The sequence below is a fragment of the Anguilla anguilla genome, chromosome 5, assembly GCF_013347855.1.
Source record: "Anguilla anguilla isolate fAngAng1 chromosome 5, fAngAng1.pri, whole genome shotgun sequence".
Lineage (NCBI taxonomy): Eukaryota > Metazoa > Chordata > Actinopteri > Anguilliformes > Anguillidae > Anguilla > Anguilla anguilla.
Window position 1 is genome coordinate 17,401,722 of NC_049205.1, and position 22,190 is coordinate 17,423,911.

Here is a 22,190-nt window from a genome sequence, read left to right on the forward strand (position 1 = left end):
AAAAGGTCACATCATGTCAGGGATGGATATTCATGGTATGTAGAATTAATATCCCATACTGATTTAAGCAAATCACTTTGATATTCATGAAATGGGCAATAGAAACCCATGAAAAAACTCTTGACGAACAGTTGTTGCACTGACTTTGTTTCCAGAGGTAGTTTGGAACTTCTGTGAGTGCTGTAACCCAGGACAGAGGTTTTTTACACGGTATGCACTTCAGCATTTGGTGTTCTGTGAGCTTGGGTAGCCTACCGCCTCACGGCTGAGCTGTTGTTGCTCCTACACATTTTCACTTCACAATAACAGCACCTGCAGTGACTGGGCTAGCTCTAGCAGGGCAGAAATTTGACAATGTTTGTCAATGGAGATTGCATGGCTGCATGCTTGATTTTATGCACCAGTTAGCAATGGGTTTGGTCGAAATAGCCAAAACCCATGATTAGAAGGGGTGTCCACATACTATTGGAAATGTAGTGTATGTTAGCTGTAGGATATTGTGTCATATTTTAAGTCAGAGCCTGTAGTGCATGTAAAACATGATTTGTTCAGAAAGTTCCTGTGACATCGGAGTGGATGTGAGAAGAAAGAATGGGAGGGGAACGCTTGTATTGGAGTCATTATTATTATTATTGTTAGTATTATTATTACTTAGCAGCAGTAGTTGTATCATTGTACCAGTTTTAGTGGGACATACAAATGGAAAAAAAACAAAAAAACAAGTAAGTTGATGTGGGCTATCAGATCTGATTATACTGAGATCACTAAAAACGCTATCAGGGTACAAAAAATGAGCAACGTTGAATGTGTCCTAGTAAAAAACCGTTTTTTAAAAACAAAACATTAAAAAAAACTTTCTTTCAATAATGGTTTAAATGCAGCCAGTTGCACAACAATTTGGATGAATTTTTAAGGGCGGCATTATAATAGAAATTCATATTTCTTTTGCAACGAACAATTGGACTCCTTATTACGGGCAATTAAAAATGAACTGCCCCATGAATTATGCTGGCTATATGCAGTTATTTTTTCGTATTTTCCAAATTATCCCTTGATTTGGGGGAATATGAAAGTACATTAAATACTTCGTATTTTTAAGATGAAGTAAAACTATCAAATCCAGTCACATTCGTAAACATCCGTAAGGCGCTGAAACGTTGTGATCAAGCTCCCAAATGTGGCGAGACGCATGATGGGACATGTAGTTTTGTGGTAGTAAAAATGTGTTGACGCAGATTTTCAGCGCCGCAGTCAAGAACACTGTCCACATGTGATATAATAATGAGTTCGAAACGCAAGTATGGTCTTGACATAGAACAAAGGGGGAAGAAAAAAGAGAAGAGAGAAGAAACAGTCGAGATTTCTGAAATAATCTTAGGTGCAGACGTGAAGGAAAAAGTAAAGGAGGCATGGAGGAAGAAAGAACAGTGTACACACGGTTAGTGCTTGCGTTAGCTAACGTTACCATTAGTCACGTAGGGCTGCAGTAACTTAACTGGTTTGTCGTTGGAAACGAGCTAATACCGTCCAAAGTCAGGTCTTGCATTCATCTAGTATATCTTCTGTTTATTCTGTGATGATTTTGAGGTTGTTTTCCACATTTCATTTTGTAAACTTTGCTAATTAACTGTTGCTAGATGTTGTATCAGGTATCTGATTTCCCTTTTCAAACCTTTCTCAATAAGATACGAACAGAAGTACACTACAGCATTTCCAGTCAGCAGTTAATAGTACGTGGTGCGCAGTCCCATATTTGGCACCAGTAATAGGATATGTCACCATTTGTTTTTAACCTTGTTTGATTCTAGTGTATCACACAATTCTGATGGCTACTGTGTAGGGAGCGGGCAGTCTAGCAAACTAGCTGGTTTGCATTGCTGTCATGATTGGCTACTAGTACTGGCTTCTATCTCACAGGAGGTATTGAAGTGGACTGTAACCCTTTCCCTCACTGCATCTTGAGAAACTTCATTCAGGACCAGACCTTTCTCGAGAACCTACAGAGGGAGCTCTTGGATTTGAATTTTCATGATAAATCCAACGACTTGTACAAATTCAAACAGGTAGGTATAATTAGCACAGGTTGAACCTTCCTACTACCTTAGATATGCAAAGCGTTGGAGGCCATGGTGTTGGTTAGAGTGTTGTTTGGGTGACTTCCAGTTACCTTTGTATGTGTATACTTATATTTTCTAGTGAAAAACCTACTGCTGATTTTATCTGAGTTATGTTAAACGCAAACCTTGCTAGTGGTAAATGTAATGCAGTGTGGGTTTTAAGGTCAACTTTGTGCACGTTTTCATTTGGCCATGGGAAAAGTGAGGCTGAGTTCTGAATGTTTTTAACACACTATGGATCCTGGCGTAGCTCACCGATTAACGATTTCACTTCACAGTCTGATGACTTAAAGAAGAGAAAGAAGCCTCATATTTCAGGGTTGCGGTGAGTGTCCCTTGCTAATGTGCATGCATGCATATGTGTCTGTATGTGCATGTGTGTGAGCACCTCTGTAAACAAGCTTTACTGTCTTTTTGGAGGGAGGGTGGGAGGTGGGGGTAGCTCTGTTAATAACCCATATTGTTAACGGTGACATCATTTTCCTCCTGCTCACTCACCTCAGAGCGGTGCTGTTCCAGAAGTTCAGATCGTGGCTCACTGAGGTGCTGCAGGTGGAGCTGGAGCCCACAGTGGACATTTCCTGTGCAAAGTACGAGTACACAGGTGAGCGTTTGTGCTTCATGTGCCTTTAACTTACAGGGTGGAAAAAGGTAGTGAATTTATAGCCAGGAAGTGCTCACATCTATATTTCCTACACTATTCCTGGTCCTGTCTTCCTGCTTCTTGTTCCCGTTCTACTATTTCCTGCTCCTGGGGGCTGGTGCCTATCCCAGCATGCAGTGGGCGAGCGGCAGGAATACACCGTGGGCAGGTCGCCAATCCATTGCAGTGTCCTTATACTTACATTTTGGTGGAAAACTTGGTGTGGAATATTACAGAACTGCGCAACATAATGACGTAAACAGATACTTAATTACATTATCTGTCATTATCTTTGTATTGCTGCCTTTGTTTGGTCTTAATTTCCCCTTCCCTGCTGTGGTGACTTTAGCCTGCAGTCACAAACAGAAACGTGTCACCTAATGAAGCTATCCGTGTCAGCTCTTTGCCAGCTCTAATGAACTTGAGCTGACAGAATAATATGATCATGTGATTTCCACCGATATTTGGATGTTCACCACCCAAAAAATGGTGTCAGGATGTTCAGCTGTGCAGTGCTGCAGAACTGAGTGTTCATAAATGTGGGTGCATGGTTGGTAAAGTTTAAAAGCAGGCAACACTTGCAGTGCCAGTCACTAAAACAGGTGGCAGTAGCTGTCCTCTGACATCTCAGCCTGGATTTGGTGGCCCACTGTGTGTGCTAGATTCCAGTTGAGTACCTAATGGCTTACTCATCTGATAATGATGGGTGCCCCATGGACAAATGAATGACACACTTTTGGCTTAATTAAAATTTTCTTTGCGGAAAAACTATGTTCTCCTTGGATCCTCAGTATTGCACGGTGTCAACAAGCCGAGAAGGTAGATGTAGCATCTCATTTTTGTGTGAACTGTGCTCGCCCCTTGTATGGCTGAATTCATGAGGCAGTAATGGCACCCTCTCTGTTGGCCACAGATGTTCTGCTCTGTCATGACGATGAGCTGGAAGGGAGGAGGATCGCCTTCATCCTGTACCTGGTGCCTCCGTGGGGGCAGGAGGACGGGGGAACGCTGGACCTCTACAGCACAGATGGTGAGAAGCCTAGAGGGTACCCCTGAAACCACAAGGGTAGCAATCGCTTTGCATGCCTTCCTTCAATCTGTGGACTGTTGTCTCTCCCCGCAAACCTGCTCTTAACTCACTGGTAAATTCTGCTACCACCTGGTGTGGGTTTGGCTTCAGTTAGTTATGGTGCTTCTGGCACAGGACACAGGAGCCAAACCACCCTGTACCCTTCTCATGTTAATCTGGTGAAGCTAAGAAGGTGTGGACTTGGGTAGTACTTACATGGGGGTGAGATAAATGTAAGTTGGTGCTGGAAGAGGTCTTGGTGGGACTGTACGGGGCGCTCTTCCCTCTGGAGAAAACATCCGGGGCCCCAGAACAGTCATGGTGCTCTGCACTGTAGAAGGTACCGTCTTTCGAATGAGAGATTAAACTGAGGTTACGGTCATTAAAAATCCCATGGCACTCTTCAAAATTTAGAAGTCCTACATCTGACCACCTTATCATCCACTACGTCTAATTGGCTGTGATGTGGATACACCCTTAATTCAAAGAGAGCTGAATTCTCAGTTGAACCGCCAGGTGAAATAAAGATATTTATTTGAAGATCAAGTTAAAGAAATGACACCATGGGTGTCTCGGCAGCCTAGTCTGTAGAGCACCATTTACCTGCTCATTGCGAGCCACGACGTTGGTGGTTGGAATCCAGCCACGCGACCTTTGTCGAATGTCCCTCCCTATCTCTCGCTCCCCGTTCTTCCTCTCTCTCTACATTCTGCTGTATAATAAAGCTGCCGTTCCTCATTTTTCTGCAGAGAACTTCCAGCCCCAGAAGGTGGTGAAGTCCTTGGTCCCCTCCTGGAACACGCTGATGTTCTTTGAGGTCTCGCCTGTCTCCTTCCATCAGGTAACTGCATTTTACTCCTCACACACTGCACTCACAGACAGGTGTTTTAAATGTTTATTGCCTGTCTAGTGACTTACCCCGGAGCAGCCGGGTTAGTCCTGTTGTGTGAGAGGTAGTGTCAGCATGTGTGGATGTTTGAGTGATTTTTGTTTGTCTGTGTATGTAGGTGTTTTTGGTCATTTCTGTGTCTATAGGTTTCAGTGTTGATGTCTGTCTGTCTGTGCAGGTGTCAGAGGTGATCTCAGAGGAGAAGTGTCGCCTCTCTGTGAGCGGCTGGTTTCACGGACATTCGTTGGATCGGCCCCCGCGTTACATAGAGCCAGCGCCCCCCCGGAACCCGCATCTGCCCCGGGACGTAAGTGCAGTGACTCTGGCAGTGGGGAGGAGGGGATGGGCAATGTTTGTCACGTGCTTTTTCTGCTTCAGTTAGGGGTGCATTGCAGGTGTGCAGGACAGTAGGACGAACCTAACCAAGCAAAGAAACACCTGCGCCATTTGCTCTTTGTGAATGATATTAAAACCTGTCTTCATTCACATAAGCTGAGCCTAGGCACCAGTGTTACAGAATAAGTGTGCGTGTGTATATGTATGTTTATTTGTATATATGTATGTATTTGTAGCCGTGTGCAGGCCAAAGTGCTGCTCTATGTGTCACTACTCAAACGCCTACAGGATGTAGGCCTGCACTACGCAACTCCGTGTGCTACGGGTCGCGATGTCTGCAAGTATTCCTCCCAGTCATGCACTACACCACCAGATTTCACAAATTATTTTACCTTGTTGTTTCAGGAAGTAAGCTCGTTAGTGAAATCTGGTGGTGTAGTGCAGGCCTGCGGGACCCTAAGTTGAGTAGGCCTGACGTTGGCAATAGCATGCTTAGGATGCAGGGTGCGTTTGAATCCACAGGAGGCGCTGCTGTTCGAGTGGATAAACCCCGTGTACCTGGACATTGACTACCAGGCGCAGGTGCAGGAGGAGTTCGAGGAGACGTCTGAGATCCTCCTGAAAAACTTCCTCAAGGTGAGCCAGCATCTGCTTCACACTTCCCTTACTTTTCCACTGCATAGACTCTGCCACAGAGCCTCTCTCAACCCTTCTGGAGAGATTCTCACCAAGCAAGAGACCATTTCAGTGGGAGGCTGTGTAAACTGGGAGGATATTTTCCTTCTTCTCATTCAATGGTTTAGACAAAATAAATAAGTAATTGTTTAGATATTTTCCTGTTATGCAGTTGGTGGTCAGGACTTATTCGTTTTATCTGTATTTGTATTTATCCAAGAAGTTCCAGAGATATGTGGAATCATTTTCTTTACAAGTGGCACATGGCCAAAAGAGCAGATTGGGTATGTAGACAATAGTACAAATATCATAAATCAGTTACAAATAGCAAAACAATAAACCCCCCTTTTATCAATTATCAGTTATTTTTTGTGATGTATTTGTCAGCCTGCTAGGATGTTGGCAGAGAATATCCCATACCAATATATACATTACATTCCAAATGTAGGTACGGGATATTACTTGATAACGTCCTAGTGGGCTGACACACACATACCTAAATAAATGCATTTACAGTCTGTGAAAGCAGCTTTCTGTGCTGGCATCAGTTTCACACGGTGGAATTGAAACGAGGTAGCGGTGTAGTATAATGGGTAAGGAACTGGTCCTGTAACCTAAAGGTCACAGGTTTGATTCCTTGGTAGGACACTGCCATTTTACCCTTGAGGAAGGTACTTAAACTGCATTGCTTCAGTATATATCCAGCTGTATAAATGGATGCAATGTAAATGCAATGTAAAAAAAAAAGTTGTGTAAGTCGCTCTGGATAAGCTAAAGAGCTAAATGCCTGTAATGTAATGTAAAGGAGTCCATAGAGGTGCACTACAGGACCGCAGGACTGTTGGCTGGATGGAAGTGACTTTGCGGCTTTCTCTGCAGGAGGAAAAGTTCAAGGAGGTGAACGAGGCCCTGAAGCAGACTGGGATTCGGTGGGTCCGAAGAGGTCCTCCCAACAAGAGGTGGGGGTCTTTCCCGCAATGCCTTTTAATATATGGTCGAAATAGAATATTTATTAAAAAATCTTTAGCACTGTAAAATGATCCGTGGGTTGAAGGAACACCTTAAACTATTATATTACATATTGATTCCACACATATTTTAAAAAGTACACGTGCAGTTACATGTGTGTATTTTCATGCGCGCATCAGTTTGTGTTCTTTCAGCGCAAGTGTCTGCGTGTGCTTCCATTAGTACAGGTTTTTTTTTTCATGTGTTTGCATTAGCACAACCGCTTCTGTGTGTCTCATGTACAGGTCTGTAGGCCAGGTGTTTGCCTGTGTTAGCGTTAGTTCAGGTGTTTGTGTGCATCTCATGCACAGGTCTGTAGGCCAGGTGTTTGCCTGTGTTAGCGTTAGTTCAGGTGTTTGTGTGTGTCTCGTGTACAGGTCTGTAGGCCAGGTCTTTGCCTGTGTTAACGTTAGTTCAGGTGTTTGTGTGCGTCTCATGCACAGGTCTGTAGGCCAGGTGTTTGCCTGTGTTAAAGTTAGTTCAGGTGTTTGTGTGCGTCTCATGCACAGGTCTGTAGGCCAGGTGTTTGCCTGTGTTAACGTTAGCCTGTGTCTCGTGTGCAGGTGTTACGAGCGGGCGGACCAGCAGGGCCTGCCCCCGAGCGTTAGCGCCTGCTGGGAGCTGCTCTCTTCAGAGGCCTTTTTCCTGCTTCTCTCCAACTTCACCGGCCTCAAGCTGCATTTCCTAGCGCCCGGGAGCGCCGAGGACGAGGAGGAAGAGGGGAAGGAGGAGGAGGAGGAGGAGGAGGAGGGAGGGGAAGAGAACGAGGAAGCAGCAGGAGGCTCCTCTAGGGGGTGCCCAGCAGCAGCAGCAGCAGACGGCGGAGACCAGGAGGAGAAAGAGAAGACGAGAAAGAGCAAAGGTGAGGCGTCCTAATAAGGGCTGGTTCCTGCGTACCCCTCCCCCTCAGAGGGAGCACCCTGCTCACTCCATCCATTCGTTTTGTCCAGAGCCCAGCACCCCGGTGTGCCGGGGGGAGGTGCGCCGCTGGGGCCACGGGGACTACACCCTTGTCCACGACACCGACCAGGACAACACCGAGTTTGCCCTGGACCTGCTGCTCCACTGTGGCTGTGAAGGTGAGGGGGAAGGTGAATGTAAATTATTATTGTTTTTTCATACGATCCATTGCCGCATCTGGGAATCGAACCCACAGCCTTTGGGTTACAAGCCCAGATCTAACCATGGTACTACACCGCCACCCTCTAGAAGTACGTTAGTGATTTAAGATCTAAATTAAGTGATAAGTGTGGTGAGGATGGGCGAGCAGTGTGGAGTTTTTGGAAGCTAGATAAAGGGACGGAAATGAATGGGGTTGCAGGGAGGTGAACATGGGGAGGGGTTCTGAAAAGGATTAGGGTGCTGGGGAGGACCTTAGGGGTGGAGCGAGGCTTCGATGGGGCTATGGCACAAGTGCAGTGGTGAGCGGTGAGGAGTGACTGGAATGAGTGAGAAAGAGTGACGCTTGAGTGAAACTGATTAAGATTAGGATGGAAAAGGTGATGGCATAGGAGAAAGGTGGAAACAGGATTTAGTGCATGTATCTAATTTAATCTAATCTCATTCTCTCTTAGACTGGCAGACAGAATTTGGGGGCTTCACGTCCTACATCGCCAATGGCGAGGATGAGGAGGTGAGTGATGTTACAGTGGATAGTATACTGATGGAAAGCAGGTGATGTCACATTGGGATATAGTGAGGATTGAGTAGATGATGTCACAATGTGGAATACTGTGCGTGCAAGTAAAGTCTGTCACTGGTGGTATGGACAAGACAAGAAGATGATGTCACAATAGAGGTATGGTAAGAGTGATTAGATGCTGTCACAGTGGTTGGGATACTGTGAGGAAAGTATGTCATAATATGTATACAGTACTGTGCAAAAGTCTTAGACACCTGTAAAAAAAAAAAAAATGCTGTACAGCTAAGATGCTTTCAAAAATAATGAAATGAAAGGTTATAAATATCCAAAAAATTATATAAAGTGCAGTATATAGTTAAAAACTAAATGAAATCAATGTTTGGTGTGACCACCCTTCGCCTTTAAAACTACATCAATTCTCTTAGGTACACTGTCCGGCAGTTTTATAAGAAAATCGGCTGGTAGGTTGTTCTAAGCATTTTGGAGAACTTGCCACAGTTCTTCTGCAGATTTTGGCTGTTTCGCTTGCTTCTGTCTCTCCAGGTAATCCCAGAGACCCTTGATCAAGTTTTTATCTGACAAGTAGTCTATTACTTAAAATATTACTTTATTTAACAAAATACAAAAATCTATCTGTAAAATTTCATTTTTTGGAAAATTCATGTTTGGAAATCTCAAATTTGCTCTTTTCTACTGACACACTAATGCAGAAAACAAAAAATAAACATCTAAGACCAAATATATACTATATATTATATTTAAAAATCTAGGGTGCCTAAGACTTTTGCACAGTACTGTATGGCATAATGTCATAATAGGATCATATGTGGTAAAGGTCATAGATGTTTGACTTAGTGGTACATTTGAAACGTATTAAATTAGTAGTTATAATGACCTCTTCTTCTTGTTTTCCCCACATTGTTTGTCATGGCCATTTACCTGCAGCTCCTGATGGTGTCACCTGAAAACAACTCCCTAGCCTTGGTCTACAGGGACAAAGAAACGCTGAAGTTTGTCAAGCATATCAATCACAGGACATCCACCCTGACAGGGAACCACCCTCACGGAAACGCCTTCTATGATTTCTCCTTTGTTTATTACGAGTGAAGAACGTTCCTGTGGGAGCGAGTGAAGACCAGGAGTGGTGCAGTGTCCATAGACTGATGCAGATTAGGATATGCTCAATGAAACTGACTTATTGAGGCTAACCAGATAATGTAACACTGATCACAGTAAAAAAAAGAAAACTAAACTGCACAGATATAAAATACAGTTTATGATTGCAATCTCACAAAAACAAAAACAAAAACACGATGAGCACGATCTGATGGAGGTTCCCCCCCCATTATGCTTTTATTAATTTTTAAGGTATACAATGACATGCAAGTCCCTGGACCCAGGGCAATTTGTATTGTCCAGGTGTCCATGCAGAATGCAGCGTTGTCATAGTGACCCAGAGCCCACTGGTCAGCAACCTCAGAGTTCTACCCAGAGACAATGGTCTCCCTTGGCAACAAAACAAAGAGCCACCCCTTGCATACACCGGCCAGATGTATATGGATATTGTAACAGCACTTTGAAGGATCGGTTGTTTCAGCATAAAATAAGAATGCAGTACACAGAAGTCAGCAACTCTATAACAAGCTCGCTTCTTTGATTTCTCCCCACCCCAATACATTCATTTATTACCAGTGCAAATTGGCCCATGAAAAGGAACACAGCTGCTAAACCAAAATTATAATCCCATTAAACCATAAAGAACTTTCTCATCCCAAACCAGTAAAAAATAAAAACAAAATGCCTGCATTTGAATAATATAAAGCAAAAACTTGTGGATTCTAAATTGTGATAAAGCCTGCTAATTCTAATGTACATCCCTAGTGCAATTTTGTGTTTATATATTTTTTTTTCTTAGTTTTTTTTTTTTTTTTTTGCCACATCCATCTTTGTTTTCCCTGCCTATGCTTAAGACTATCATGACATCCAATGGTGCTGGCTGTCCATTTCTGTGTCTTTACATTCCAATGGTCATTGTGGTATTGCATCCGCGTGAAATCGCACAAATCGTTGTATTGCACAGTGTTGCGTGTTTCCTTCGATTCAAGAAGACATGAATGAAGAGTCCGGTAGTGTATTTTCAAGATGCAGCCAAGACGGGAAAGCCTCTGCATTGTTGATGCCTGCAAGCCTTCTCCCTGATCAGACGTCATCGGCCTCGTTTGTGGTCATGACGTGAAAACGCACCCCTCACCACAATTTACAAAGTATACAAAGTCCTACGACTCTACAGCGACCACAAAATGGCTTCGGGAACATCGTTTGATTCTGCACCAAAGCATGTATATGTGCTATACTATATTGATGATAATATAATGTTGATAATAGCGATTCTGTGAATGAATCACTTTGTCTAGTTTTCAATGTCTGCAAACAGCACTGTATAAAAACAGCTGCTGTTGTTTTACTGCGTGGTCATAATTCATGTCATGTGAAGGCACGAGAGAGTGCTTTGCTGCAAAGTCCTTGATGTGGTTGCCATTTTTAGTATCCATGTTTGTAGTTTTCCTCTTTGCCCTTACTGTGTGGCCTGACAACTCTTCTGGAAGGGAAAAAAATCTCAAGTAACACAACTGAAGTGCCCCCCAACTGGGGGGGGGGGCAGAGAGAGGAACTGTGGGAAATGGTGTTTTTAGTTTGGGGGGGGGGGGGGGGTGGAGAGGGGGTGTGTCAATCAGATAATAGGAAAATTTGGCCCCCAGTGGCTCTCGCTATAAGTGGGGGGGGAGGTAGGATGTCCTGTGGGTTCAATGGATGGAGTATGCAAATGTGTTCTGAGAGAAAACTACAGTCTTCCAGGAACCTTTTTCACTTCAGGGGCCAGACGGCTGTGGGCGGATTGAAATGAAGGTTTATAGGCTGTCTAAAACACCCGGAGATCCCTGCTGAGCCCTCGCTGGCATGAGCTGAACCCTTCACCCTTCTGAGGAAAATATATGCTCGCCTCCCCTTCCCAACCGAAATTCACATTTCTGTTTTATTTCGGTACAGCAGATTCTCATGAATATTAACTGGGAGTGAGATGTAACCTCTTCTGATTCAAATCACTGTAAAGGTGTACGGAGGCTTTGTAACTGCTAGTTATTATGAATCCATCTGTTTTTTGGCTGGGCTCATGAATATTCATGATAATAAAAAACATGGAGCTCTTTTCTTGGCCACAGAAGAAAGCAACGACACATCCTCAGTCATGTAGGACTGAGTACAGAAACAAATTCTTTAAGTCACAGAAAGGCCACCTCGGAGGAGATTTTCAGTCACATACTGTTTATGGATGGACGCGTTCCAAAAGGATTCTTTTCTTCTTTCAATTCCTCATTCACAAGTTCTACAGCAATGCTTCATATCACTGGAGACACTTAAGCCAAAAGTATAAAATGCCAAAGTTCCTCTACAAGCGCACAGGGAAAGTACTGAGTGCTGAATGAAAAATATTATTCAGGTTAAATATTAACACAAAATATTGTGCAAAAAAGCAAAATATGGGTTTTTTTTCTTCACCTTTTAAGTGTGAAACCTCACATTAAAAACATACAGGAGATTAATAGTGCGCATATGTTTATAAATATGTTTGAATACAAATATAATTTTTTGGGGTTTTTTTTGCAAGAAAATATAATTTAATACAACTGGTATACCAAAAAATTCCCAGGTTCACCTGCAGACCGTCTCACAGAAAAAGTGCGTACAAAATGTGGGCCTCCACAGAAAGGACTGGTATTTGGCTCACTGGCGTTGCACAGTGTCTTCGTAACATCCCCTTTTTTTTGGCTTGGGCTTGAGCTTGAACTGTGATTGTGATTGGGAGCGAAACTCACCCAATCAGACATTGTTCTTTATTGGCTCCGCCCACTGGAATACGGCAGTCACAGATGCCCAGGTACAGGTGTGGTCAGCTTCGGCTTCGTCCTGGTGCTGTAGTGCTGAGGGGATTTCAGTCAGTGTGCGGTAGAACGAGTGAGGTTTCATCCAAAATATGTCTGATTTTCCAGGAAGTGGAAATCTGAAAGAATAATGTGTATGTATTTTTTTTTTCTTTCAATCACAGCAACATAGCCACGATTAATGGTGGAACGACAGGGCTTTCAGTGACATGATTCCTTCCAGTTGGATTTGGAGACACTCCAGGACCTGAGGTTCTGATTGGAGGAAGCTTTGATTGTGGGCTTCCAGTCAATCCTCGACAAAGCCAGGGTTGCAGCAGGAGCCTTGCAGTGTTTTTTTCCCCCAGTCCTTACAAAAGAGGAAAAGACCAGTTTACTATGTTTTTTATTTAAAATGAACAAAAGTTTGCAATTGAAGTCTGCACAAAAAAACCCTATACTTTTTCTATATATGTTTGTTTTATAATTCACATGGGATTCTAAAAGTATTTTCACTAAATCAAGTAACATGGCTGAACTCATCCAATTCCTCCTACACACAGTAAAAAATCTGATGTATCTGGACTTAATAAAGGTGTTAATAATGTGTGATTGCTCAGCCAAATGCATCATTAGCATGAACAGTGTGTTCCATCAATGACAGCTTATATATTACACACACACAAACATATCTCCAAATAGTCTTTACATTATACACGGGAATTGGAGTATGTGATGATGTGTACCTAGACTCACTGCAGATTAAGTTTGTTCCAATGGTTCCTTCAGTCCCTCACTGTTCCTCACACCCAGTGCCACCGTAGACCTCTGCATCCTGGTTCTGAAACATGTACTAGAGAATGCCAAAAAACAAGGGACTTAACCACTGACTGACCATGACTTAACCACAAGACTGACCATCACTGACCAATGCTCACTGACTCTAAATGCTACTGAGGACCACTGACTCAACTCTAAACATTACTAACCAACTCTGACCATCTTGATTACAACAAACCATGCCTGAAAGTAGCTGTAGTCAGTATTTCACTCTCACTAAAATATTTATTGGAACTTTGTGGGGGAAAAAGTAGCGTCACTGATTTTTTAAAACGTATCCTTTATTTAACCAGGACAGTCTCACTAAGAGGATGGACTGAGAGGAACATGTTACTTTTTCCATCTCTTTTCCTCTGGCCACAGCCTATCCATATGTGGCCCTTGCCAAAGTCTGCTGACCTGCGGCACCAACACCTGCATCAGGCCACTCACAGATTTCAGGTTGGCCTCCATGTCTGAGAAGTTCCACTCACTCAGTGGCAGGTTGGGGTTGAAGGGCTGTGGAGTACAGGAGAGTTCATTGTCCCTTTAGTCTCATCGAGACAAATAACTGGTCTTCCGTCTGGGGAACCCAGAGGAAGAATCACTCAGTAGAGAACCTTTAGAAGAATATTCCACTGGAACAAAGAGGCAAAGTCAGGCAAAGAGGTGGTTTTAGAAGAAAAGAAGGAGATGTGTGGTTTGAACTGGCGCTGAGAAGGTGGCTGGCCTCCACAGCAGTACAGTGGCTTGGGAGCCATTGTGCTGCTGTACTGGGTAAAGACAGGTCACAGCGCTGATGTCATAGACCTACTAGATATTCAGCTCAGCATTCCCACCCATTGGACCTGAAACGTTCCAGTATGACACTTCTTATGAATATTCATGAAGGGGCATGACCAAGTATGTCACCGTGGTAATGGATGTTCTGCCCTGTAATATAGCACTGGAAATGATAATGGACTTAGAGAGGAGCGCAGTATCAGCCCATCTGGTCGGTTTGTAGGATCTGTGGCTGCACTCACGTCCATGCTTGCGGTGGGCTCCATGCCCTGCTGGTGGTTCCTCAGGAGCAGCTGCAGGTCCTCCAGGCTCATGTCCACATTCTCCACACTGTCAGAAGCCTCTGGCCTGGAACAGCACAGGGTCTTCATAAAGACTCAAGTTTTAAATCTCTTTTAAATCCATTATTTAAGACTTTTATATGAGTTTTACTTTTCATTTAATTTTTATTTCATATTTTCTGCAACCTCTTTTTAGCATTGAAAGCTTGCCATTAAAAAGACACATTTTATGCAATACTCTCAGTGTGCCCTCATCTCAAAAATGCCTCAAAAAAAAAATGCCTCAAAAATGCCTGTAATGTAATGTAATCTCTCACTCCTCACATTTGTGTCCTGACACAGGTTTTCTGTTGAACTGAATGCTCTTTGCATATGATCCCATTGTGTGTGTGTGTGTGTGGGGGAGGGGGGGGGGGCTGCTGTGTATGTGTGGACACACTACCACTGACGTTCCCCATATCTGCATTTTGACACATGAACAAAAACCAGCGGGAATCACTAAATAACTGTGTCTGCCTTGAAAAGGGTGATCGATCCATATCAATGCACATCCTTATGCACACTTAAGAGCTTTCTGTTTTCTGTCCAGAGAGGTGCTGATAGGTCAGGTGGCCACGCGGCAGACAGTGCAGATCTATTGCGCTAAGCCCGCCTGCCCTCCTGTCTGTGGTTCGCAGCCTGACAAGCCAATTAGCCTGCATTCACTAGCTGACCATTAAGGCAGTGAGCCAATAATCAATCTCTCTGCTCGCATGCGTTTCCATAATTTATTATTTTAAATCCCATTTAAATCGGATCAATTCAAATCAATTTGACCATTGGGTAATTGTATGGATTACTCCCTTCTGAGAGGGAAAGATCCATACTAACAGAGCATGTAGTGTTTTTATTGGGGTTCAATCAATTGAAATGGTCTATGAATAGCTATAAGTAATCAGGTAACTGTAGAATTATGGCTGCTGCTATTTGTGTCCAATATGTATCCTGCTTCATTATGTATGATTTATGAGTGTGTTTGTATGTGCTTGCAAGTGTGTACCTAAGTGCTTGCCTGTAAGTGAGTGTGTGTGTGCCCATATATATACATGTGCAGGTGCGTGTGTGTGTATACATGCACGCATGTGTTTGTGTGCATGTGAGAGTGAGTTTTTCTGTGTGAGTGTGTGCACAGGTACAGGTGTGTGTATTTGTGTTTGCGTGTGTATATGTGTATGCATATACGTACTTGTGTATGTGCACTTGTTTACTTGTGTACATATGTGTACTGCACGCTTGTGAGCACACGCTCACCTCTCCAGCGTGGGTCTCTTGCCCCTTCTGTCCCCCCCTCCAGAGCCCCGGCCCTCCAGGACGGACTGCACCATGGCGACAGGCAGTATGGGGGGTTCAGCACACACCTCGCAGGAGCCCATGGGGACACTCTCCCCCCTGCCCCGGACTCCCGGGCTTACCGGCTCCTCCTTAATCAGCATCAGGCACTTCTCTCTGGGGCAGAGACAATGTCTGCAGAGCTCTGATTGGTCCATTTAGACTCCAGGAGCCTGCTCATACCAGCCTTCACATGCCTGCAGTGCTCCAATTGGTTCATTTACACACCAAGTGGTCACTGATTGGAGAGTTCGCACTGCAGATTCACTACAAAATCTTGAAAAACTGGAACTAAAAGTTACTGTGTGAATGCAGCGTCTGTTTAAAAGAAGCTAACTGGAGCAAGAAATAGCAGGAATGCTGTGCAGACAACTGATTTTCATTCCCGGTCCTGGAGAACCAGAGGGTCCACTGGTTTTCGTTGTTACTCGGCACTTAATTGATCAAGTAAACAGTTGATTACACAGTTAAGTCACCTCGCCTGGTTTCTCGGGTCTGAATTGGTTGCTGATATTAAGGCAAAAACAGAAACCAGCCGACCCTGCGGCTCTCCAGGACCAGGAATGGACAAGAGTGCTTTAAATAGTGACTGGAGAATGAGATGAAACCAAAAATGGGCAAAAAAGGTGCCATGAGCTTTCAGTTACATGCTGATTTGAACCAATTATTTGAACCAACCAATCCTCATGATTTTCTGGACAGAGCACAATGTTTTCAGTGACTGACAGCACCTTTGTCCGTTTCTAGTTTAAACATCCATATCTAGTCAACGGTAACAAAATTCTGGGTGTGACTGTGTGGTATAACTGTGTTATACCACACAGTCACTTTATTGATGTGTGGACTACATCAATACAGTTGCATCATGGTCTTTGTTGTGTCAGTGCAGTAATTGGCACTGTGATCATCCTTTTGTTTACCTCGGCTCCTCCGTCTGCACGGGCATACCCAAGGAAGGCTGTGACATTTCAGTAACATCCGATATGATTGGTCCTCCAGTTAGTGCATTGCTATTGGAGCAGGAGGCAGTATCTGTGGACGGCTAAAGAGAGAAAAGAGAGAGAGAGACAGAGGGGGGGAAAAGACCTTTGATGACCTTTATAAAAACACCAAACAAAAACCATCATGATTTCCATATTTTCACTCAAGAGGAAAAGAAAATACACACAAAATTAAAACTCATGAGATATAGAGAGAAAGAGAAGGTGAGACATTGTGAGCGTGAGACAATGAAACTATACTTTGCGTGTCTTCAGGCCCACTGTAGGCCAAAGAACAATGCCACTTTCTATGAAGAACCGCAAGCAGGCAGGCCTGGACCATACATTCATCCTGCCCAATTCAACAGGTGTAAGAATTAGAACTGACCGAGTACCTGTTTCACCACTGATGAATATTCACAAGCACCCGTTTTCAGCTCTTAAATGTGCTCCTGCCTCAGCAATGAGTGGGATTTAATTTAGTCATCCATCTAATTTGTATTAACCTAAAGGTCACAGGTTCGATTCCCAGGTAAGACACTGCCGTTGTACCCTTGAGCAAGGTACTTAACCTGCATTGCTTTAGTATATATCCTGTAGTATAATGGATGCAATGTAAGTGCTATGTAAGATGTTGTTGTATAAGTCGTTCTGGATAAGTGCGTCTGCTAAATAACTGTAATGCAATGTAAACTATGCCCATTTCCCTGCTGGTAATGGGGGCATGATGATTTTGTCATGGGGCTTTTGCTCGAAAAATATAACATCCACGCTTATACTTTGTGTTGGTGATTATAGATAGATTAGGGGGATATAGAGGGCACGTGCAGTGTAATTCAACTATCAGTGTGGAGTATGAGGGGTATCACAGGCAGTGGGCTGTGTAATACGGATACTGGGGTAGGTAGTGTAATAATTATCAAATTAGGTCTAAGACAGATTGTGGATTATATTGAGAATATTGTGAAATTATACTATTATATCTTGAATAGTGCATTTAAACATGTGGAGGCATTTCAAATACATTTTTACTTTATGCCAATATACTTGGGCTCAAAAGTTATATTCACATTATGACTAGACCAATGATACATGTTAAACATATGTTCTGCTACATGTCCATATTTTAAATATGTCAATTCCGGAAATATTATCAAAACAGTGCAGACAAATGATTCATCAGGAATATACACATACTGCATCTCTAAATGCAAAATTATACATTGCTCACAGAAGTGATAGGTGCCAAGGCATTGTAAGGGAGTATCATAGATATAGAGGAGCACTGGTGCAGGAGAAACTTACCGACTGGATATAGTAGGGCTCGTGCAGGGGGTCCATGGGAAGGCTGTGGCTGAATTTGGAGGCCGGTGGAGTGGTGGAGCCGTCGTCCACCATGAGGGGTCTGTGGGGGTGGGGGGTGGGGGGGGTGTGATGAGGCACATTAGTCATGACCCAGGCACTTCACCGTGGCAACAATAATTAAATGGCATTCTCCACACATAACTGTAATCGATCAGAAAGGGAGAAAGGGAAGAAAAGATGATTGCACACAAGGATAAATTCAGGGGATAAATTTCTGTTTTACAGATTGGTCCCAGTTTTTTGATTCAATCTATTCAGGAGGTCTGAAGCTAAACTTCAGTAGGAAATAGATGGTTTTAATACCTGTGTGCCACATTGAGTCTTTTTTTTTTTGCAGAATGTGTCAAACTCAAACATATGTGTCTCCCCCTGGTGGATTGCCAAGGGAATGCTTGAAGAACTCGAATGCTTTATTCAGTGGGCAAATTAATGCTTTTATATTTTTATTAAATAAACGTATTTTTGAAACACCTGTAGTGAACACAAAGTGCTGTCTTAAGCAGGACTGCATTGTCTCTGATATCTCACACTCAGTCCCCACAAACAGAATCTGTTGTTCTCAGTCACTTGTGACTTGTGCTGGTTTGGGTGTAATACAGGGCGTCAGTGTGTAGTATAATGGTCAGGGAACTGGGCTCTGGATAAGAGTGTCTGCTAATTTATTGTAATGTAATGTAAAATAAATAACTCAGCGTCTCCATTGTGAGGGCTTCTAATTGCACTGTATACGTGTGTGTGTGTGTGTGTGTGTGTGCGTGCGCTTGCATCTGTGTGAGTGTGTCTGCGTGCGTCTGTGCATATCTTTGCACATCATTGTGTGTGTGCATGTAGTGTATTTGTGTTGCCAGTGTGAGTACTGGGGCCCTTGTCTGAGGCTCTTAATGGAGTTATTTTACTCCTGTTGGAGGTAGTCACATATCACATACCCTATAGGAGTAGTACATGCAGTGAAGATGGACACAGCTCAGCTCCCTGACATTGGGACCAAAGACTGAGTCCTGTCTTGCTGGCTTAGGGGGCTTGTTGCAGGACTGCGCTATGGGGACACTTAAAAATGGTGCCTGAGCTGACAGGGCAGTTCTCTATAGAATGCTCTGTACATCAGGTTCAGCGGGTTGGGGGCAGGGGGTGGGGGGGCAAACAGTCATCAGGTCTGACTAAGCATTTTGGCCCATTCATCCTGGAAGGTCTCTGTGCGCCGCATCAGCTGACTATATCCAGCTGAGCTGGTCTTTCATCAGGCAGTGTGCGTGCGTGTGTGTGTGTGTGTGCGCGCGAGCGTGCATGCGTGTGTATATGAATAGTGACAGAAACGGTTTGCAAGTTTGCCAAATTGAGTGTGCGTACATGTTATTTTTGGTGAGCATGTGATTGTGTGTGTGTGTGTGTGTGTGTGTGTGTGTGTGTGTGTGAGTGTGTGTGTGTGTGTGTGTGTGTGAGTGGGTGACACACAGAGAGAAAGGCACGGCACTCACAGTTTCCGCTTCATTCCCACAGTACTGGGTGAGTTTGATTGAATCTGGCTGAACAGAAACTGAATCAGCTGTAAACAAAAACGAGGAGTCAGAGCTAGTACAGCAATAGACACACACACACACACACACACACTCACAATGAGTCAGCAAGCAAACTATGTGATTTGGCATCTAACAGATACATAAACACACGCACTACTAACCAATTATGTGGTATCTGCTCACAGACAGAACATAATTTTCACACTCAGACACACACCCACAAGATGACTCAGCAAGTAAGCATGATGTCTGATAGACACAGAAATTGCAGAGGTGGATACACAGATCATCAAATGGCAAGATAAAATACACAGCTCAAAGAATAAAATCCTCTCAAATCCCCCCATTTTGGCTGACTGCCTATACCAGGGCTGCCCAATCCTGTTCCTGGAGATCTACCGTCCTCTAGGTTTTTATTGCAACCTTAATTTAGCACATCTGATCCTATTAATTAGCAGCCTAAAGAGATCTCCGGCTGTTGAATGAGGTGTGTTTTGTTAGGGTTGGAGTGAAAACCCACAGGGCACTAGATCTCCAGGAACAGGATTGGGCAGGCCTGGCCTATACACATCCATATACATGCTATCAGTTCACAGATTTTTTTTCCCACCCCCATCCTAAGACTGGTTGCACCCCAAGGCCCTTAGTGAAAGCCCACTCCACCAGCACCTCAAAATTAGCCCTGAGATTGATTGACATTTCCACTTTGTTAAACAGATGTTGTTAGCTGTGATTTGAAACATTTATGTGGCACTTTAATTTATTATCGTGGAAATATTAGAAATTTCCCTGATTTTCCACAAAAGAAGTCTGACTAAAGTGACTACTCGACCAGACTGTTATCCAAAGAAAATTAAATTTTCAGTTTTCAAGTGGCTGTTCAAAAAGGAACACATAACAGCAAGTGCCGGATAATTCATTTTGCTGTTTTCTTCCATAGACCGTGAAATAATTGGCAAACCTAATAAAAATATAATAGAAGCCATACGCTATTTAGCACATTTAATTTAATTTTGTGGAGGTTGTTCGGTGTATAGCACTGCCAATTGGTAACAACTTTTCAACAAATTAACTTGTGTGTGTTTATGTGTGTGTGTGTGTGTATGTGTGTTATACATATGTAAAGACAGAGAGAGTATATCATTAGTACGCCGTCTTTATTAATACTTTATTAATATTTTTAAACCTTTCTGTGAATTCCTGTTCATGTATGAATTATATTACACTAAATGAAATAGGTTCCGTGGATGAGAAACTGTTTAAATAATTCAGTTTGTTTAATAATCGGTTTAATAATTCAGTTTTTTCCCACGATGCCTTGAAACAGGATGAGTGCTGTAACTGAACAGGTCCTTCGCCTTACAGAATGTCAGTGCCCTGCCTGAGTACAAAGGCTTCTGCCCACCTACCGGTGGATTCCGAAAACTCTACTTGAATAGGTCGCCTACTCGTAGCCTTCATTACTAGCTTTTTTTCCCCAGTATCCCACCGTTTTCCGGGAGCTAAGCATGATCACCTATCAAGGGGTCAGTGAATAATTTCCCCGTTTACCCAAATTGGCTTAATTAGGTTTTTTTTCTGTAACAACCTGTTTGTAAACCGCACTATAGAAAAATAAAGATTGATTGATTGATTGACTGTGTGTTCATTTGAAGACACAAATCTTTCAAATGCGAGAGCATAAAGTGGCTGCGTGTGAGAAAAAGAATGTCCCAATGGGACAGTAAGGGACCTGAGTTCATTGATGGGGCAGGGCAGGATTTGGCACCTCTCACCTTGTTCATGACTTTCTGCTGCTGCGTGTGGTTCTGCCTGAGAGACACAACTTCCCTCCAGAGGACCCCATTCTGACTGCAGCAGGACAGGAGAGAGAGAGGCAGGACAGGCATTACAAACAGCAATGCAGTTTAGCTAACAGCGACGCAAGGATTGTTGTTGTTGCTGTATTCAAGATTGACTGCGATTTCTCGTTCTTTCTCAATTTTGTGCTATGTGGGTTTTATGTGTGTGTGTGTGTGTGTGTGTGTGTGTGACAGTGCATGCCAATAAAACACCTTGAAATTGAAAAAAAAATTTAATTGAGAGAGAGAGACAGAGAGAGAGAGAGAGAGAGAGAAAGAGATTGTGCTTGGTCAGAGAGGGGAGGGTGGGAAAATACAGATTCTGCTGACACACCCATTTCCCATCCAACAGGAATCTTGTCAGGTGGAAAGTCTTTGTATTTCCCAGTAGCCTGGAATTGGGCCAGTTTAAGCAACCCTTTTGTTAACTGCACTATGTTCTTTTTCAATGAAAAACAATTTTTTTCCAGTACAAGGAAGAAAAATACTTCACGTTGAAGTTGCTAAAAGCCTGAAAAATTTTTTTTTTTTTCTGTACTAATGTTCTCTTCCAGGAAGTGTTTCACAAACCTCCTGACCCTCAGTGGGTTGCTAGCCAAAAACTTGTTAAAGAATAAATCTGTGCCGGTAATGTAAGTTCAGATGGCATTAGCAGTTAATTTACAGCGGCAGTTCAGTGCAGATTTCAAAGCAATTTTATTCAGGGGAGTAAATCTGCCCTGTTCACATTAGCAAATTATCCCTAACAGTACTACCAGTACAATTCTAATTAGATGTAATTCAATTAAAAAACTGAATATCTGTGGTGCTTATAGCTAATTGAGTTGTACCTACCATAGGCCTCTACACTGGCTAACAAGATGGCTGACTAAAATGGTAATTCACTTCATACATAGGGAGCCACATTGACTGTACTTAAAGTATGAATGGCATTAAA

The 22,190-nt window shown here is 43.2% G+C and overlaps 2 protein-coding genes across 2 annotated transcripts in view; one reads left to right on the top strand and one right to left on the bottom strand.

Moving 5' to 3' along the window:
* Positions 1-1,193: 1,193 nt before the first annotated feature.
* Positions 1,194-9,631, top strand: ogfod1 (2-oxoglutarate and iron-dependent oxygenase domain containing 1). The gene is made up of 13 exons (XM_035418037.1): positions 1,194-1,438; positions 1,918-2,063; positions 2,396-2,442; positions 2,621-2,721; positions 3,674-3,790; positions 4,579-4,670; positions 4,897-5,025; positions 5,577-5,690; positions 6,609-6,688; positions 7,301-7,599; positions 7,688-7,816; positions 8,312-8,370; positions 9,325-9,631. The coding sequence occupies exons 1-13, from the start codon at positions 1,282-1,284 to the stop codon at positions 9,484-9,486; spliced, it is 1,632 nt and encodes a 543-aa protein (XP_035273928.1). The 5' UTR covers positions 1,194-1,281; the 3' UTR covers positions 9,487-9,631.
* A 663-nt stretch (positions 9,632-10,294) lies between these two features.
* hsf4 (heat shock transcription factor 4) overlaps positions 10,295-22,190 on the bottom strand; it is an 18,264-nt gene continuing 6,368 nt past the window's right edge. Inside the window, exons 5-13 of the mRNA XM_035418038.1 lie at positions 21,188-21,263; positions 19,371-19,438; positions 17,836-17,935; positions 16,471-16,592; positions 15,473-15,667; positions 14,144-14,249; positions 13,572-13,637; positions 13,046-13,152; positions 10,295-12,669 (exon numbers count right to left, since the gene is read on the bottom strand). Coding sequence (XP_035273929.1) covers positions 13,093-13,152; positions 13,572-13,637; positions 14,144-14,249; positions 15,473-15,667; positions 16,471-16,592; positions 17,836-17,935; positions 19,371-19,438; positions 21,188-21,263 — 793 coding nt within the window. The 3' untranslated portion in view covers positions 10,295-12,669; positions 13,046-13,092. The remainder of the gene's footprint in view (positions 12,670-13,045; positions 13,153-13,571; positions 13,638-14,143; positions 14,250-15,472; positions 15,668-16,470; positions 16,593-17,835; positions 17,936-19,370; positions 19,439-21,187; positions 21,264-22,190) is intronic.

What these genes read in the sequence shown, in the direction of transcription:
- ogfod1 (XM_035418037.1), top strand. Translation starts at nt 1,282, where the DNA reads ATGAGTTCGAAACGCAAGTATGGTCTTGACATAGAACAAAGGGGGAAG. An exon ending in GGACCTCTACAGCACAGATG is followed by an intron (nt 3,791 to 4,578) that starts GTGAGAAGCCTA and finishes ATTTTTCTGCAG; the next exon opens with AGAACTTCCAGCCCCAGAAG. An exon ending in CGCCTGTCTCCTTCCATCAG is followed by an intron (nt 4,671 to 4,896) that starts GTAACTGCATTT and finishes CTGTCTGTGCAG; the next exon opens with GTGTCAGAGGTGATCTCAGA.